The sequence below is a fragment of the Camelus dromedarius genome, chromosome 4, assembly GCF_036321535.1.
Source record: "Camelus dromedarius isolate mCamDro1 chromosome 4, mCamDro1.pat, whole genome shotgun sequence".
NCBI classification, from domain to species: Eukaryota; Metazoa; Chordata; class Mammalia; order Artiodactyla; family Camelidae; genus Camelus; species Camelus dromedarius.
Window position 1 is genome coordinate 2,817,259 of NC_087439.1, and position 19,581 is coordinate 2,836,839.

The window sequence follows — 19,581 nt, forward strand, 5'->3', positions numbered from 1 at the left end:
ACCAAAGGGGAAAGGGGGTGGGAGAGGAATAAATTAGCAGTTTTGGACTAGCAGATACAAATTACTGTATATAAAATAGATGAACAACAAGGTCCTACTGTATATACTACAGGGAACTATACTCAATATCCTGTAATAAACCATAATGGAAAAGAATATGAATATATATATATGTATATACATATAACTGAATAAGAATATATATAACTGAATAAGAATATATATAACTGAGTAAGAATATATATATATATAACTGAATCACTTTGCTGTACACCAGAAACAATCACAACACTGTAAATCAATTAGACTTTAATTTAAAAAAAAACTGTCATCTTGGTTATGCTAGGGCTCAATGAATCTAACAGATATATTGCAAGAGTCTGTCACACAGCTTTAACCAAAAGAAGGCTCATGAATTCCTATTACTGCAATCAGAAAAACCCTACTGTATAACGATACAGGCCTTCCTCAAAAAAGAACAATCTCAAATAAACAATTTAACCCACCACCTGAATGAATTAGAAAAAGAAGAACAAAAAGCCCCAAAAAGCAGCAGAAGGAATAAAGATCAGAGAGGAATTAAATACAATAGAGATTAACAAGACCATAGAAAAAAATCAACCAAACCAAAAGCTGGTTTTTTGAAAAAGTAAATAAAATCAACAAACCTCTGGCCAAACTCACAAAGAAGAAAAGAGAGAGCACAAATTAGCAAAATAAGAAAGGAAAATGGAGAAATTACAACAAACAAAATAGAAATACAGAATATCATACGAGAATATTATGAAAAACTATATGGAACCAAACTGGATAACCTAGAGGAGATGGACAAGTTTCTGGAAACATACTGTCCACCAAGACTGAATCAAGAAGAATCTGAACACTTGAACAATCCGATCACTAGAAAGGAAATAGAAATAGCAATTAAAAACCTCCCTACAAATAAAAGTCCAGGACCGGACGGCTTCACTGGGGAATTCTACCAAACATACAAAGAAGAACTCATACCAGTCCTTCTCAAACTCTTCCAGACGATTGAAAAGGAGGGAATACTCCCAAACTCATTCTATGAAGCCACCATCACCCTGATACCAAAACCAGGCAAAGACACTACAAAAAAAGAGAATTATAGGCCAATATCACTGATGAACATAGACGCCAAAATCCTCACCAAAATTTTAGCAAATAGAATCCAACAACACATAAAAAAGATTATAGATCATGACCAAGTGGGGTTCATCCCAGGGACACAAGGCTGGTTCAACATACGCAAGTCAATCAATGTAATACATCACATCAACAAGAGAAAGGACAAAAACCACATGATCATCTCAATCGATGCAGAAAAAGCATTTGATAAAATTCAACATTTATGATAAAAATTCTCGCCAAAGTGTGTATAGAGGGAACATATATCAACATAATAAAAGCTATATATGACAAACCTACAGCCAGCATAGTACTCAATGGTAAAAAAATTCAAAAGCTTCCCACTAAAATCTGGGACAAGACAAGGATGCCCACTATCACCACTCCTATTCAACACAGTCCTGGAAGTCCTAGCCACAGCAATCAGGCAAGAGAAAGAAATAAAAGGGATCCAAATTGGAAAAGAAGAGGTAAAAGTGTCACTATATGCTGACGACATGTTACTATATATAGAAAACCCTAAAAGGTCCACACAAAAGCTACTAGAGCTAATTGAAGAATTCAGCAAGGTAGGTTACAAAATTAACGTTCAAAAATCAGTTGCATTTCTTTACACTAATGATGAATCAACAGAAAAACAAAGTAAAGAAACAATCCCCTTTAAAATAGCACCCACAGTAATAAAATATCTGGGAATAAATCTAACCAAGGAGGTGAAAGAATTATACACAGAAAACTATAAACCATTGATGAAGGAAATTAAAGACTTTAAAAAATGGAAAGATATTCCATGCTCTTGGATTGGAAGAATCAATATTGTTAAAATGGTCACACTGCCCAAGGCAACCTACAGATTTAATGCAATCCCTATCCAATTACCCAGGACATATTTCACAGAACTAGAACAAATCATAACAAAATTTATATGGAACCATCAAAGACCTACAATTGCCAAAGCATTACTGAAGAGAAAGAAAGAGGCTGGAGGAATAAGTCTCCCAGACTTCAGACAATACTATAGAGCTACAGTCATCAAGACAGCATGGTATTGGTACCAAAACAGACATATAGACCAATGGAACAGAATAGAGAGCCCAGAAATGAACCCACAAGCTTTTGGTCAACTAATCTTCGACAAAGGAGGCAAGAATATACAATGGAATAAAGACAGTCTCTTCAGCAAATGGTGTTGGGAAAACTGGACAGCAGCATGTAAAACAGTGAAGCTAGAACCCTCCCTTACACCATATACAAAAATCAACTCAAAATGGATCAAAGACTTAAACATAAGACAAGATACAATAAACCTCCTAGAGGAAAACATAGGCAAAACATTATCTGACATACATTTCAAAAATTTTCTCCTAGAAGAAATAAAAGCAAGAATAAACAAATGGGACCTAATGAAACTTACAAGCTTCTGCACAGCAAAGGAAACCAGAAGCAAAACAAGAAGACAACCTACGGAATGGGAGAAAATTTTTGCCAATGAAACCGACAAAGGCTTGATTTCCAGAATATATAAGCAGCTCATACAACTCAGTAAGAAAAAAATAAACAACCCAATCCAAAAATGGGCAGAAGACCTAAACAAGCAATTCTCCAAGGAAGACATACAAATGATCAAAAGGCACATGAAAAAATGCTCAATATCACTAATTATCAGAGAAATGCCAATCAAAACTACAATGAGGTATCACCTCACACCAGTCAGAATGGCCGTCATTCAAAAATCCACAAATGACAAATGCTGGAGAGGCTGTGGAGAAAGGGGAACCTTCCTACACTGCTGGTGGGAATGCAGTTTGGTGCAGCCACTATGGAAAACAGTGTGGAGATTCCTCAAAAGACTAGGAATAGACTTACCATATGACCCAGGAATCCCACTCCTGGGCTTGTATCCAGAAAGAACCCTACTTCAGGATGACACCTGCACCCCAATGTTCATAGCAGCACTATTTACAATAACCAAAACATGGAAACAGCCTAAACGTCCATCAACAGGTTACTGGATAAAGAAGATGTGGTATATTTATACAATGGAATACTACTCAGCCATAAAAACCGACAACATAATGCCATTTACAGCAACTTGGATGCTCCTGGAGAATGTCATTCTAAGTGAAATAAGCCAGAAAGAGAAAGAAAAATACCGTATGAGATCGCTCATATGTGGAATCTAAAAAACAAAAACAAAAACAAACAAACAAGAACAAAGTGTAAATACAGGACAGAAAGAGACTCATAGACAGAGAACACAGACTTGTGGTTGCCAGGGGGGTGGAGGGTGGGAAAGGATAGACTGGGATTTCAAAATTGTAGAATAGATAAACAAGATTACACTGTATAGCACAGGGAAATATACACAAAATGTTATGATAACTCACAGAGAAAAAAATGTGACAGTGAGTGTGTACATGTCCATGAATGACTGAAAAATTGTGCTGAACACTGGAATTTGACACAACATTGTAAAATGATCATAAATCAATAAAAAATGTTAAAAAAAAAAAAAAACCTACTGACCTAATGACCTGGATGGGAACAAAAGGTGCAAAATCTTTAAAGGGTCCGACTCTACTTACTGAATCACTCACCACAACTAAGTTTCTAAGACTGTCTGAGTGCCACTGAATGATCAGTGGTTAGAAGGGAAAAGGAGCTATTCTTCAAGGCAACAGATACTGCCAGTAATATTACCAATAAACTCCTCAATCACAGAGGAAGAGACGGGTAAGTCAGGCTAACACGGCTGGAAAGGAGAGCACTGAAAGCAGCAGCATCTATCAAACTCCCGATCTTCCAGAGATGTCTTATTTTTGAGATCTGTGAATTTACATGTATTACATGTATCCATTCAATAGTCCTTAACCAAGGGTTGTATCAGAATCTCAGGGAAGTATTTCTAAATACTGTGTCCAGACCTGAGTAGACTTATTCAATCCAAATCTTCAGGGGAGAGCCAGGAGGAAAAGCAGGAGGACCAGCTGCGCCATCACTTGCTCCCCACCTACAGCCACAGCCCTGCAGGGGAGCTGCACCCGGCTGAGCATGGAAGACCCCAAGGTGAAGGTGTATGTGGAGGGCCATGTGGCCACCAGCACAAGCGAATGCCCCTGCTGGCTGGCTGTCAAACATGACCTGACCTCACTTACCCAGATTCTAGAACCTGGGATCCTGGGGTGCTCAGGGCCTGCAGTTTGCCGCCTCCCCTGCCCAGGTGCAGTCACCCAGCTCCCCCTGCTGGGTACTGGGCTCCTTCCTCCTCCCACCCACCCCCAGGCAGGCACCCAGCCCTTGCCATCACTTCACTCCCCGCAAGCCTTCATCTTCTTTAGGCGCTGAGCCTACCACCCACTCCCAGGCACTTCCTAATGGGACGTTGTTCCTTCTGGGGTAGAAGTGCGGCTGGGAGACAGAGCTCTGCCCTTTCTGTGGGCACTACCTCTAGCCCCTGGCCTTGGCTTTGGAGTTGTTTCCATGATAACAGGGCTTGATGTACTGTATTCAGTATACATATTACTATAAATAAAACACCTGTAGCTAGAAAAGACACTGTATTTCAAATATCTTGTAAATAAAGTCAGTTGAGCTATACCTTGTCTGTCGCCTCGATATTTGCATTATAGCGGAGCAGCTTTGCTGCAATTGATATATCTCCAGCCAAGACGGCGTAATGCAGAGCAGTGTTCTGACAGTTGTCCTCAAGATTTGGGTCAGCTCTGTATTCCAGCAGGACAGTGACACATACTTCTTTCTGGCATTGTACAGCCTGTTGGTATCACGCCAAGAAACAGACTGTAAGTGCTAGGCATTCCAAGTTAACATTCCTCAAGTTCCATTAGTTCGTTATATTTAAAACAGATAAATTCATTTTTATTCTAAGTAATTACATCGAATCCATCTCACGTGGACATGGTTGGCTGCTACACACCTTGATGAGAGCTGTCTTGCCTTCCTTGTCACGAGCATTCAGATTACAATCCCAATGTATGAGGAGACTCACCACTGATGACTGGCCGGTGGTGCAGGCCAAGTGCAGGGCAGTCCTGCGAACATGAGGACTTTTTAGGAAATTAGAGCGTACTAGTTCAAAGGTACAGTTACTCGTGTAATTGTAAACATTCAACAGCATGCTATTCCTACCCCTTTAAAACTGACATTTAGTCTTCTTATCTTAGTTCTTTCTACGGGGAAAGAACAGTATTTATTAGCTCTTATTACTCACCACATTAATGGAAGAACCACCTGTTTGAATAGAAAGGGCATGCCGTTGAGATTCAGCTCACCTTGGGTCTGACTTCTACTTTAACACTGTCCCTTATTAGCTCTCACTTAGCCTGTCTGTGCCTCAATTTCCTCATCAACAAAATGGGCATGAAGTAGTAGTTATCTTACAGGACGCCGCTGTGATGCTTAAATGAAAAGCTATGCAAAGTGTCTGGCAGTTCCTTGCACAAAATAACAGCTCAATAATTGTTAGATAATGTTATAATTGTTACCGTTACTATTTTACAAAAACAACATTTCAATTAAGTAAAGTGATAATGTATCTACTTTGCTGCTGCAAGGATGAGAGAGAACACTGTACTTCAATGATTCTAACATGCTCATTTTCTCACTCTTCAACATCTCTGACATGGGAAGGCAATTTAAAATTCATGTCTTAAAACCATAGTTGGCAGCTCGTCCCAGGCCTGCCCCGCCCCGTCCCGCCGCTGTTACCTGTTCTTCCTGTCTCTGCTGTCTACAACATTTTCGTTATATAACAGCAACACCTCCGCTGTGTCCAGATGACCAAAATATGCGGCTTTGTGGAACGGAGTTAGTTCGCGCTTACGGACATGATACCCAGGCACGGGGTTCTCATGATTCCTGCGCTCTCTCTGATGGATGCTGAAGCCCACACAGCTCGCGAACTCAGTGAGTCTCTTCTTCATCTGGCTTATCGCCTTCCGACACCGCTCACTTCCCTCCTGGTCTCTTGCCACCTCCCAATCTCAGCGCTGGCGCTGCAGAAGAGCCACAGAGGTCTCGCTGCCACACCTTGGCTGAAAAGCTCAACGGCTCGGAATGTTTGGTCCGGAACAGTCGCAGCCTAGCAACAGCACTGACCCTCAACTGTCCCTCAACTGTCCCTCCAGAGCCAGTGTCCCTGTGAGTGTGCACAGAGACCCAGAGGCCCAGTGTGCCTGGTGCGCACTTGGGAGCCTAAGGCATTTCAAATCTCTGCAATTGCTTATGGGCCATTTTGGATTCCTTTCAAATGTTGGTGCTAGGTGGCTGAGTGTTTTGGGACATTTCCAGAAGTGAGGCTTGACCCTGAGAAAGCCATGTTTGTATGCAACTGTGGTTAGAGTGGGGTGGAACCACAGGATGCTGAAGGCCTAGTCCCCCAGAGAGCTCCCCAACAAAAGTCTCTGTACCTCCTTATCCCTGTTTATTCCTTTCCCCATCCCTCTGGGCCCCAGCCAGTCTCCAGGGAATTTAGCAGATGCAAACAGCAGAAAGCTGTTTTCATGGTTTCAGAGATTGTGGCAATATGCATCATTAAGTACAAACTTGAGAAACCAATACACGCTCTCCAGATGAAATGAAAATGTGTTTCCTCATGTCTGCTGACCCTGCTCTGTGGCTCTGCCTTATGTTTACATGCTTTCTTCACTGTATTTTTTTTTTCTTTTATTTCTACCAATTAAATCTTGAATCAATCCAAGATTTATGTGGGAGCATGGTATAACATTTGAGAACTTTTTAACCACATAACTATGAAAAGACCACGTCAGTTACTCAGTGAGGCCATGCTGCTGGCTGACCACTTGCAGGAGGGGGGGGAAGGCAGGGCAGGCCTCTTCTTCCTGCCTAACTCCATCCTTCCTCCCCCAGCTGGCTAATCATGGCTTCTGGCCCTGCCAGGATCAAAACTGCAGGGGGCGGTAGAGTTCCTAAGTGGCTGACACTCCTGGGAGCTGGTCTTGAGTGGACTGGACCTGGCAAGTGTTTTGAAGCTGACTCTCAGGGGCATTTCTGTGCCCCCCACCTGCCCTCACCTGCAACTCCCGTGACCTAAGGGAATGTGGTGTTACAAACTTCCCCATTTAATCTACCTTTTCTATTAGCATACACTGTTATTGCTCTCATCTTATTAAAAAAAGATGCGTTCACCCTCCAGCTGCAGCCCCATTTCTCTGTTCTCCAGCACACATGCCTCCTGCCCCTGCAAAGGAGCTGTTCCCATTCGCTGCCTCTGATTCCTCTCATTTTCCATCCAAGCCGAGTGTGTCCACTCACTGCAACTGCTCACGACAGGGTCACCCACCACCCACCAGGTGCTGACTCCACGGGGAGCTCTCAGTCCTCTCCTCGCACGGCCCAGCAGCCACACTTCCCACCGCTGCTCTCCCCAACTTCCTGAAGCCCTTTCTTCACGGGGCTTCCCGGGTCTCAGGCTACTCCGGTTTCCTCCCATGGCCCTGGCCGGTCTTCTCAGTCCCAGCTCCTGAATGCTGGCACACAGCACCCCTGAGGCTCAGTCTTCTGGCCTCTACTACTTTCTGCTGCCGCCCACATCAGCCTTAGGGCTTTATGTATTATCTACAAGTTGGTAACTTCCAAACTGCTATTTCCAATCCAGACCTCCCTCCGGTATTCCAGACTCAAATACCCATTGCCTCTCAACGTCATCTCTTGGAAGTTTAATAGGACTTCTCCTGGGCCGGCCCTCCCCTGGGCCTGCCCTCTCCTGGGCCTGACCTTTCCTGATTGTACCCTCTCCTGGACCTGCCCTCTCCTAGGCCTGCCATGACCTGGCTGTGACCTTACCTGGACATGCTGTCACTTGGGCCTGACCTCTCCTGTTCCTGCCCTCTCCTGGGCCTGCCCTCTCATGGACCTACCCTCACTTGGACCAGCCTTCTGGGCTTGCCCCCACCTGTGCTTAGCCTCTCCTGTTCCTGACCTAAGCTGGTCCTGCCCTAAGCTGGTCCTGCCCTCTCCCGGGCCTGCCCTTTCCTTGGCCTGCTCGCTCCTGGTCCTTCCCACTATCTTCTGGGCTTCCCCTCACCTGGGCCTGCCCTGTCCTTTGCCTGCCCTCATCTGGTCCTACCCTCTCCTGAACTGCCCTCTCCTGTGCCTGCTCTCACCTGGGCCTGCCCTTGCCTGGACCTGCCCACTATCTCCTGGGGCTTCCCTCTCCTGGGCCTGCCTTCTCCTGGGTCTGCCCTCTCTTCAGGCTGCTCTCACGTGGGTCTGCCCTCGGGTTTGTCTGCCCACCACTAGGACTGCCCTCTCCTGGACCTGCCCTCACCTGGGCCTGCCCTCTCCTGGCCTGCCCACACCTGGGCCTGCCTTCTCCTGGTCTTGCCCTCTCTCTCCTGGGGAAGTAAGCCAGAAAGAGAAAGAAAAATACCATATGAGATCACTCACATATGGAATCTAAAAAAAAAACCAAAATATAAATACAAAACAGTAACTCATAGACATAGAATACAAACTTGTGGTTGCCAAGGGGGTGGGGGTGGGAAAGGACAGACTGGGAGTTCAAAATTTGTAGATACTGACAGGCACATGTAGAATAGATAAACAAGATTATACTGTATAGCACAGGGAAATACATACAAGGTCTTATGGTAGCTCACAAGGAAAAAAAATGTGACAATGAATATATGTATGTGTATGTATAACTGAAAAATTGTGCTCAACACTGGAAATTGACACAACATTGTAAACTAACTATAAGTCAATAAAAAAAATGTTAAAAAAAAAAAAGTGCTCCATTCAGACCTATGGTTACATGCTGATCTTTTAGGGACAGAGACTAGGTTGGAACCTAAATGTACAGACCGGGAGAGAAAGGGATTTCAACTATTCTGACCAATTCCTGTTGAATGAAACAGAGAGGCCAAGCCCTCCCATTTCAAAAGTGCCCAGTTGGTGAGAAGACCCACTGCAAGGCAGAAGGGAAGGAACCTCCTTAACAAAGGTCCCAGATAAGAAAACGGCCCAGTGACACTCACTCAGCCCACAGGGCCTTCAGCCTGAATGTGAACGTGGGGAAACCGGGCAGAAGTAGGCGTGAGCCCTTCCCTCACCTGCGCAAGGTGGAGGCAGCTTTCAGCACCCCCCTCACCACCCACCTGTCCAGCCTTCCTCACTGAGTCACAAGGGAACTGGGTGGAAAGGATTTCAGCCTCATGTGTTTGGCCCTGGGCGGGGCTGGGATTCCCCTTCCATCTGAGTGGAGGGCAATGATGTTCCCGGAATAGGGTGTGTCTGGAATCAGCTGCTCCAAGTGCCCCGTGTGTGTGTGTTTCCTGGCACCACAATCTAGAGGGGAGGACCTGACAAATTCTGTCTGACGACAATCCAAATGCTTACCGAGTCTTTTATTAGTCACCATTATAACGTTTATAGTTGTAATAAGGGCTGAGCCCAGACACAGCAGAAGTCAACCTCTGCGCTACCTCATGAGATCTGCCCAGGCCACAGCACTGGATGTAATTTACTCTCATAAATTCCCTCTCCATTAAATGTGAGCTCACACTTGACCCTTAGCTACTTCAACAACCTCCCATTTAGGTTCCTGGGGAAGGTTCTCACATACAACATCCAGGGCTTATGATAGTGACCCCAAAGCATCCCAAATGTTAGAGACATGTACACCTAAGATACACTTCTCGGGGAGAGATCTCTCTATTAAAACAGCTACTCCAGGTAGTGGATAAGAGCAGTGTTGTCTGAACACGTCCTGCCACACACAGGATGCAAGTCAACATTCGGACAGGCTCAAGTTGTGTTTATCTTTGTTCATGGTCCCTGCTTCTTTTTGTAGTCTTGTAAGTTTACTTTCTCTCAGATGTTCTGATATTCTTCTTACTCAAATTAGTAATTTCTGCTCTCTGTATTATTAATCTACTTAGAAAATGGAATAGTACTAAAACAGATTGGCAATCTGTTACGAGCCAATGAAGGCAAACTTTCAGGTAGGTTCCTAACAAAGACGTGTCTGTTACAATGAAAGCCCATATTGACAGGGTCTATGAATGATTTGCATTTACTACTGGGGTTTTTTAACTCATATATAGCTAATTTGCATTTTCCCCAAATTCATTTTTGCTTACTAACCCTACAGTTGATACCCTTACGATTTAATTCATCAAAAGCAATCACTTAAGCACTGTACGCAGGCATGTTTGTGGCCTGCGTTCTCACAGGCTGCCAAGCATGACACAAACATGAGGCTAAGTTCATCAGGAAATGAGTGTGCACGTGACCCAGGGCCACACCAACTCATCTACTGCCCTGCACCAGCAACCACAGCAGGAGGCGCCGTAAAATCTACGAAATTCTTCTGCCAGCTCTGAGCTGACAACAGTACTTACAGGTTCCGGGGGCCTCATGCCAGCCAGGGGAGCACACACACGCGGCGCTGCTGCACCAGCCAGGGGCAGGGTCCAGCCAACGTCCCCGCTGTTCGGTGGATTGTACACTTGGACGTTTCTGGCCAGTCCTCTCACCACTGAGAAAAGAAAAGGCAACACATATTTCTTACGCCTGTTTACACATGGCAAGCTATCACTTACCCTGAACTTCTGCTCTGTAGTAGGAGAAATACTGACTTCCTTAAACTTTGAATTATCTACACACAAAAGCACATGAAAACTCTCCAAATCCACATTTAGCCAAACTCAGCCAGCTAGGGCCTTGGTCTCTACAGAAGCTTAAGTTGTTGTCAATAAAAACAAGGGAGTAAAAGTAGTAATACTGGGTTGGCCACAAAAGGACAAGGGACAAGGGGCAAGAGCGAGAAACTGGAAAAGCAGCTTCAGTTTTCCAGCACAGGTCATGGAGAGAGACACAAGAGGATTCTATCATCTCTGCCTCTAAATGAGAACTGACAACACGGAGGACGCCCATCTAATCCGGGCAGCTAGATTAGCTGGTTTCAATCATTCATTTCTTCTCATTCAACAGACACTGAACGTCTTCTGTGATTCAAAGAAAAGGCAAACACAGGGAGAAATCAAAGATACACTCAGTTCTCAATTAACTGCCCCAATAGGGACTTAGAAAAACATGCAAATTAAATCCATGTATTAGCTCCAAACTCCACTTTAGCAATAACATCATTTTTCTAGATCACTAATCTTTTGCCAAAAGATGTCATCCATACTTGCTTTCTTTGAGCCATCAGCACGTATATTTTTAAGCCAAAAAAAATATTTAGAGGTATGCACCGAAGCCTTTAAACAATACTACAAAGAATTGTAAAACCACTATAAACTGGTTTCTCAACATGTTAGTAGCAAATGAAAGCACAGAGATTTCCAATGCCAAAAAGCACTTCATCAGCAGAGAAACGTGCTATCAAGTAACACGACCAGCAGATTTCAACAACCAACACTGAAAGCTAGTGACAAAACACTGCTTCGTACAAATTTATTGAGCACAAAGCAAAGCTCATGAACTTTTGTCAGTGACAGAGAACACTGATAACTGTAAACACATTTAGAAATCCTTAAGTTACCACTTAAGAAGAATGTGACTTTTACTTCATACACTAAAATATTAACAATTGGTGGGGGTTGGAAGGTAAACTATGTGTAATTGTTACATTTTTATTCCATCATTATGTACTTCCCAAATTTTCTTTCTACTTTAAACTTTACACTATACTAAAAAGCAAAATGCATCATGAAAACGCTGAATTTGTCTGCCTTCTTACTTCCATGTCCTTCCAGTGTCTGGTGTACGCCCTCCATCGCCCTCAGGATAAAGGGGAACCACTGTAACGGTGTCTGGGACATCTGGCTGCAGATTCCTAAGAACAGCATCATTGGTATTCCCAGGGATTGGCACCTAAAGATTTTAATAAAATGTAAAATACTTGATTTGAAAACCTTGTATAAGAAATAATACTTTGAACAACCAAACACTCAAAATACTAACTGACAACCAAGTCAAGAAGCAGGTTCTGTACTATTGGAACCTAAGAATGTGCCCCCATACAAACTGTTCTAAGAGTTGATGAAGGCCTCTCTGCACACGCCCAGCTCCTTCTTGAAAAGCCCCTGGAATGATCTGATCCCCCAGCCCCAGTCCCCCAAAAGCCCCCATCACCCAGGCACTGAGGCCCCAACCGACTACCCTCCGTCAAGTTCTACAGAAGGAACATGAACTCCTTCGGCGCTATGGTACACTAGTTAACGCTTGATCTTCACTTTGCAATCTACAGCTGAAACTAACACACACTTTTCCCTACAGGAAATAGTGACCAGTTCCTCCAGACCACCTGCTGTGGGTGCATAGGAGAGCTCGTACTGATGAGGATTTTGCTCTGTGTGCTCCCAGCGAACATTCAAAGTGCTGGTGGAAGGGTCGTACATCGAGGTTTCTCATGGTATTCAAAGGTTCAGAAATGCACAGAAAGCACACCACGCATAACCCTAACAACCCAGCACACATGAAGCCCAGGTTTACTGATGGGTCCCGGGAACCCTAGAACACAGGATCCCTTTAGTAGGCACCCACAAATACCTGCTGAAGTAGTGAATAAAGGAAAAAAATGTGATCATCAGGTACACATCTCATCCCTCCACAAGGTATCTTGGCCTCAGAGCATAGTTTGTTCATTTGTCTGTGTTATCCTAGAAGGTAATAAACACCATTCTCCAAGACCAGAGACAAATAACTCCAGTAAGGATATTAAAAGCAATTTAGATCTTTGGGGGGAGGGTATAGCTCAGGGCTACAGTGTATGCTTAGTGTGTGCACGAGGTCCTGGGTTCAATCCCCAGTACCTCCACTAAAAAATAAATAAAACCTAATTACTCCCACCCCCAACAGAGACAAAAAAAAAAAAAAAAAAAAGAAAGAAAGAAAGAAAAAGAGCATTATTAACATGCATTTTGAAAGTTTAGCAAACCTCTGTGTCACCCCAGTGTTTCCAGTGGAAGATGAGATTCCACCCCCATGACGGTTACTAAAACAGCCACAGGAGTCCAGGCTCACTTACTGGTCTTGCCTCTTCCTGTCACCCGACCTCCTTCCACATCACAACACAGGGAGAACAGGGTGATGGTGTAAGGAGTGTCAGGCTTCAGCTTCTGCAGGACCACACTGTTCTGCTGTCCACCTATCCTGGTCTGGAGTAAAACAGGGATAAGTGTCAGCTTTGCTCTCTCCAGCTCACTCATCTGTTAGGAAAAGCTCTTTCTCTGTTTGAGGCCTTTGCCAAATCTGGAAACACGCCCCGCTGTGAAAGTTTAAAATGTATCCTAGAGTATCGTTTTAAATGTAAATGAGACCCCTTAAATCATAAAAAGGATTTTAAGCCTTAAAGTACTGATCTTAAAAAGATATTTCAACTGTCAAGAGGCCAGAACTGCGAAATTCCATCCAAAAGCAAAATAATAATAAGTGGGGCTACAATAGACTAAAAGAATGATGCACAACAAAAGATACAATAAATGTTATAACTCACAGAGAAAAAAATGTGACAATGGGTGTGTATATGTCCATGAATGACTGAAAAATTGTGAACACTGGAATTTGACACAACATTGTAAAATGATTATAAATCAATAAAAAATGTTAAAAAAAAGATACAATCAACAAAATGAAAAGGCAACCTATGGAATGGAAGGATATCTTTGCAAACCATCTATCAGATAAGGGGTTAATATCAAATTAAATAAGGAACTCATACAATTCAAGAGCAAAATAAAAGCAATCTGATTTTAAAATTGTACAGAAAACCTCAGTAGATATTTTTCCCAAGAAGACGTACAAATGACTAACAGATAATTGGCATCACTAATCATCAGGAAAATGCAAATCAAAACCACAATGACATATCACCTCCACCTGTCAGAATGGCTATTATTGAAAAGACAAGAAATAAACTGGGGCTGTGAATTTCACCACTCGCGAGAGAGCGGTATGTCAGAGAGTCTGGGTTCATTTAGTAGGTATTGATTTCCTTGACTGTGCCTCTGAAACTTGTTTCAGCTTCTTCTAGCCATGGCTTTATTGTTATTTTCCTTACTCCTCATTATTTCCTTTTCACTGACATGACATATTGAATTAATGTAAATTAAATGTGTTTATGATGTAACTCCACTGTACATTTTACACTCATATTATATGAGTAGTAAACGACGAAAGGATATATGTGACCTGTATGTATGTGCTGTATTTGGGCATTTTCTTGAAAACTAATTAATAGCTAGCTTATTTATGATTATTAGTTTAATAAGCTTCTGTGTGGCAGAAAAAATTTAGATTTAAAACTAACAACTAAATCATGGTTTTGGGTTAGGATCTAAGTATACAGGTTTAAAGCTTGCTGCAAACTCTCAGATATATTTTGATAGACTTGTTACTCCATGATGGAAACAAGCAGGAACTAAATAATCAAATGTCATCAACCAAAAATAACTGAAGAATTAAATGTTGGAGATATTTTTAGATGTTTTTGTTACTAGCTATTTTGAGTTCAATGAAAACAAAGAACAACAACAACAACAACAAAAAGACAAGAAATAGCAAGTGTTGGTGAAAATGTGGAGAACAGGGAACATTTGCGCACTATTGGTGGGACTATAAACTGGTGCAACCACTATGGAAAACAGTATGGAGTTTCCTTAAAAAAATTAAAGATACAATTACTAAGCCATTTGGGGATATAGATTTGAGGAAAATGAAATCAAGATCTTAAGAAGATATCACCACTCCTAGGGATATATATCACTGAGAAGCTCTTGCACACGTGAACCATTACAATATGAACAGGACTGTAAAAGCAAGCAGAGTCATCCCAAATTAGAAAATATTTAACAGGTAAAATGGAAAAATATGCTGCGGTGGAATCAAACAACAGAAATACTCTACAGTAACGCAGACAAACAAGCTAGAGCTACGGGCAACACTGGTGACTCTTACAGAAGGTTGAACAGAAGAAATAAGGTATAACAAAATAAACCTATGATTCTATAGGTCCTATTAATATACAACTCAAAAATAAGCAAAACTAAATTGTATTGCTCAGAGGTGTAAACATAGGAGATATGACCATAAGGCAAAGCAAATAAATGATTACCATGAAATTCAAGAGTATGATTGCATACAAACTGGAGTAAGATGTTTTGAACTTGAAAGAACATGCACATTCTTTCTGGGGACCTGCAATTTTCTATTTCATAACCATTGCACTCGCGTTTGCATTAAAATAATTTGCTAAATTGTATATCTATGTTTCATTTACTTCTTTGCACATACACTGTGTTTCAAAATAAAAAGTTTAAAAATTGTATATTACTTATCTGTTGTATAGAAATTGATCACAAAATTTAACAGTTTAAATGAGCAAATACTTATTATCTCACACATTTCTGAAGGCAAGGCTTTAGGGAGTGTCTTAGGCGGGTGGCTTTGCTTTGGTGTCAAGTCATCGGCCAGGGCTGTGGTCATATGAAGGCTTGACTAGGCTGAAAGATCCACTTCTATGAAAGTTCACACACATGTCTGTTGGCTGGAGGCCTCAGCTCCTTTCCATGTAAGCCTCTCCATAGGGCTGTCACTTTATCACATACTATTCATTAAAAGGAAGTCATTAAAGCCCAGTCCATGCTGAAAGACAGGAATTTACCTCTTCTTCAGAGGGATGGTATGAAAGTATCTGTGTACTTAAAATCACCATAAGTTTTATAGAAAGTCGACTATAAACAAATTCAATGTGGAGCAGCTGTATTAGGGAAAGTATCTGCAACATCTATGAAAGCAAAATGATTGAATCTATTATAAATGAGGAAATGAAATGAAACACAATGAAAAAGACAAGACATTCTCATGAGACTGTAAGAGGAAAAATACAAACCTTGCTAGTGAAAATGAAAATCTGAGTTTCCCATTTTGGGGGGAAGAAATATCACAATTTTTTTTAGCGTGAAGACTTCAGCCACTTAACATATGAATGATTTATTCTTAAAGAGGACCACCATGAATCAAATATGTATGGAGATCTTTACTTCACAATATTTGTAGAAGTAAAAAGCTGAAACCAATTGAATGACCAATAAATACAGAGAAGTTTGAATAAATTATGACACATCTGTGCTGTGGAAACATTTTTAAACATTCTACTGAAAAATACTGTACATACAGAAAAATGCAATATTGCATGTCTAAAAGCCCCCCAAAATATCACAATCTGGTCAGACTTATGAAGTCAGCATTCTTATCAAGAAAGAGAACATACTGGGACCCCCAAAGCCCTCTCAACTTCCCTCTAGCCTGAACCTCTCAGGGTAGCCACTGTCCTGACATCTGAGAGCACAGATTAGTGTTGCTTTGTTTTGTACTTTGCATGCATGGAATCAGATCGTGTGTTATGTGGTATACTACACACAGCTGACCCTAGAACGCACTGGCTTGGACTGTGGGTCCACTTATATGTGGATATATTTCAACAGTAAATAGTACAGGACTACATAGTCTGTGGCTGGTTCAATCTACACAAGCAGAGTAACCATGGATACAGAGGGCCGACTGTAAGTTACACACAGGTTAACCCCTGTGTTGTTCAAGGATCAACTGTAGTTTTATTTTCCTTCATGTTGTCTTTGTCAGATTCATCCATATCACATGCAGTTATAGGTATCTGATTCTCATTGCTGCATAGTAGTTTAGTGTGTCTCAATTTGTTTACCCACACCACTGTTGACAGATATTTACAGTTTCCAGCTTGGGACTATTATAATTAATGCTATGAATATCCTAGTACATGTCTTTCAATAAACATATGTGCTTATTGGTGATAGGTATAGACCTAGGAGTAGGATTGCTGGGTCACAGGGTATGCACGGGTTTGGCTTAATTTAAGCACACTCCGCCAAACAACGTTCCAAAGTGGTTGGACCAACTTATGCTCCCTCCCATCAAGAGTGTGTGAGATTTGCTATTGCTCCACATTCATGCCAACACTTGCTGTTTCCATCTTTTAGATGTCAACTATCAGGTGTGTATCATGAAGTGGTTCTCATGTTTTAGCCTAGAAGTCAAGTTGTTTTTTCTTCACATTTAGGTATGCAATCCATATGGAGTCAGTTTTCACGTATGGTATTAAGTTAAGGATCAAGTCACATTATTTCTTTCATATAGATATTCAACTGACCCAGCACCGTTTGTTGAAAAGGTTAGCCTTTACCATACTGTTTTGATGAGTGTAGCTTTGTAGCATAGTTTGAAGTCAGGGAGCATGATACCTCCAGCTTTGTTCTTCTTTATCAAGACTGTTTGGCTATTTAGGTCTTTTGTGTGGGAAAGTATACTGTGTTCATATATTGGAAGAATTAATATTGTTGAAATGACCGTACAATCAAAGGAAATCTGCAGACTCAATGCAACACCTATCAAAATACCAATGGCACTTTTCACAAAATTGCAACAAATCATTCAAAAATTTCTATGAAAACACAGAAGATACTGAAATAAGGGAAACCTCCTAATTCATTCTATGAGGCCAGCATTACCAAAACCAGATAGTCTTTACAAGAAAACTACAGACCACTATCTCTCATGAACACAAATGCAACAATCATCAACAAAATACTAGCAAATCAAAACCAACAATATATGAAAAGAATTATACACCAAGACTATGTGAGATTAATCCCAGTTATGCAAGGTTGGTTAACATTTGGATATCCATTAATGCAATCCATTACATCAGCAGCTAAAGAAGAAAAAAACCCACGATTATATCAATGCATACAGAAAAAAATCTTTGACAAAGTTCAACATTCATTCTTGATAAAAAAAACTCTCAGCAAGTTAGGAATAGAGGGGAACTCCCTCAACTTGATAAAGAATAGCTACAGTGAACTGATCTTGATGAATCACAAAGGTACGACAATGGAGAAAAGATAATCTCTTCAACAAATGGCAGTGGAACAACCAGACATCCACATATTAAAAAACCTAAGAGTCTAGAGACAGACCTTATGCCTTTCAAAAAGAAGTAACTTAAAATGGATGATAGACCTTAATGTAAAATGCAAAATTATAAAATTCCTAGGAGGTAACATAGAAAAAATTCTAGATGGTGCTCGGTATGGTGATGACTTTTGAGATATAACACCAAAGGCACGGTCCATGAAAGAAAGAATTGATAAGGTGCACTCATAACAACAACAACAAAGTTCTTCTCTGTGAAAGACACTGGCAAGAGAATGAGAAAACAAGCCACAAACTGAGAGAAAATATTTGCAAAAGATTTATTCAATAAAGGACTGTTATTCACAATATACAAAGAACACTTAAAATTAAATAAAAACCTGATTTAAAAATGGGCAAAAGACCTGAACAGATACCTCACTGAAGAGGATAAACATGTGAAATTAACATATGAAGAAATGCTCAGCATTATATACCGTTAGAAAGTTGTAAACTAAAACAACAGTAAGATACCACTACGTACCTATCAGAATGGCCAGACATCTGTAACACTGAGAACACCAAATGCTGACAAGGATGTGGAGCAACAAGAGCTCTCCTCTTTTGCTGGTGGGAATGCAAACATGGGACAGTCACTTTGGGAGACAGCCGGACAGTTTCTTACAAAGCTAAACATACTCCTACCACACGATCCAGCAATCGTACCCCTCAGTATTTACCCAAAGGAATTAAAAGCTTGTGTACCTGCACATGGATACAAAAACCTGCACATGGAAGTTTGTAACAGCTTTATTCACAATTTCAAAAACTTGGAAGCAACCAACTTGTCCTTCATTTGGTGAATTAATAAGTAAACCATGGTACATCCAGGCAATGTAACATTATTCTGCACTAAAAGGAAATGAGCTCTCAAGCCATGGAAAGACGTGGAAGAAACTTAAACGCCCATTACTAAATGAAATAAGACAATGGCTGCATACTGTATGATTCCAATATATGAAATTCTAGATCAGGTACAGTTACGCAGACAGTAAAAAGATCAGTGATTTCCAGGGGTTCAGAAAGAGGGAGGAGGAAATAACTCTGTGGAGCACAGAGGACTTTTAGGGCCGTGTTAACTATTCCATATGGTAGTATAATAGTGATACATGTCACTATACATTTGTCAAAACCCACAGAGTGAACCCTAATGGACTTTTGGTGTAGTGTATCAATGATGTATCAATTTAGATTGATTATCCAATAACATACAAATGTACTCTCTGGTACAAGCGTTGGTAGTGGGGGAGGTTGTGCATGTCTGGGAGCAAGGGGTAACTTCTGTATTTTCTGCTCAATTTTGCTATGAACATAAAATAAACATAAAATAAACACAGCCTCTTAAGAAAACATTTTTAAATAAAAAATAGAAAAAAGGGACAATCCCCTACTCGTTTTTGAGGCTAGTATTAGCCTTAAAAGACCTTGTAAGAAAATTAC

At 41.2% G+C, this 19,581-nt stretch overlaps 1 protein-coding gene across 1 annotated transcript in view; it reads right to left on the reverse strand.

Annotated features, from left to right (window-relative positions):
- Positions 1 to 19,581, reverse strand: part of LOC105102688 (ankyrin repeat domain-containing protein 26-like) — a 130,689-nt gene that overhangs the window by 53,128 nt on the left and 57,980 nt on the right. The window contains exons 4-9 of the mRNA XM_064484639.1: positions 13,163 to 13,292; positions 11,873 to 12,006; positions 10,530 to 10,666; positions 5,875 to 6,161; positions 5,084 to 5,198; positions 4,748 to 4,921 (exon numbers count right to left, since the gene is read on the reverse strand). Of these exons, the coding sequence (XP_064340709.1) occupies positions 4,748 to 4,921; positions 5,084 to 5,198; positions 5,875 to 6,089 (504 nt within the window). The 5' untranslated portion in view covers positions 6,090 to 6,161; positions 10,530 to 10,666; positions 11,873 to 12,006; positions 13,163 to 13,292. The remainder of the gene's footprint in view (positions 1 to 4,747; positions 4,922 to 5,083; positions 5,199 to 5,874; positions 6,162 to 10,529; positions 10,667 to 11,872; positions 12,007 to 13,162; positions 13,293 to 19,581) is intronic.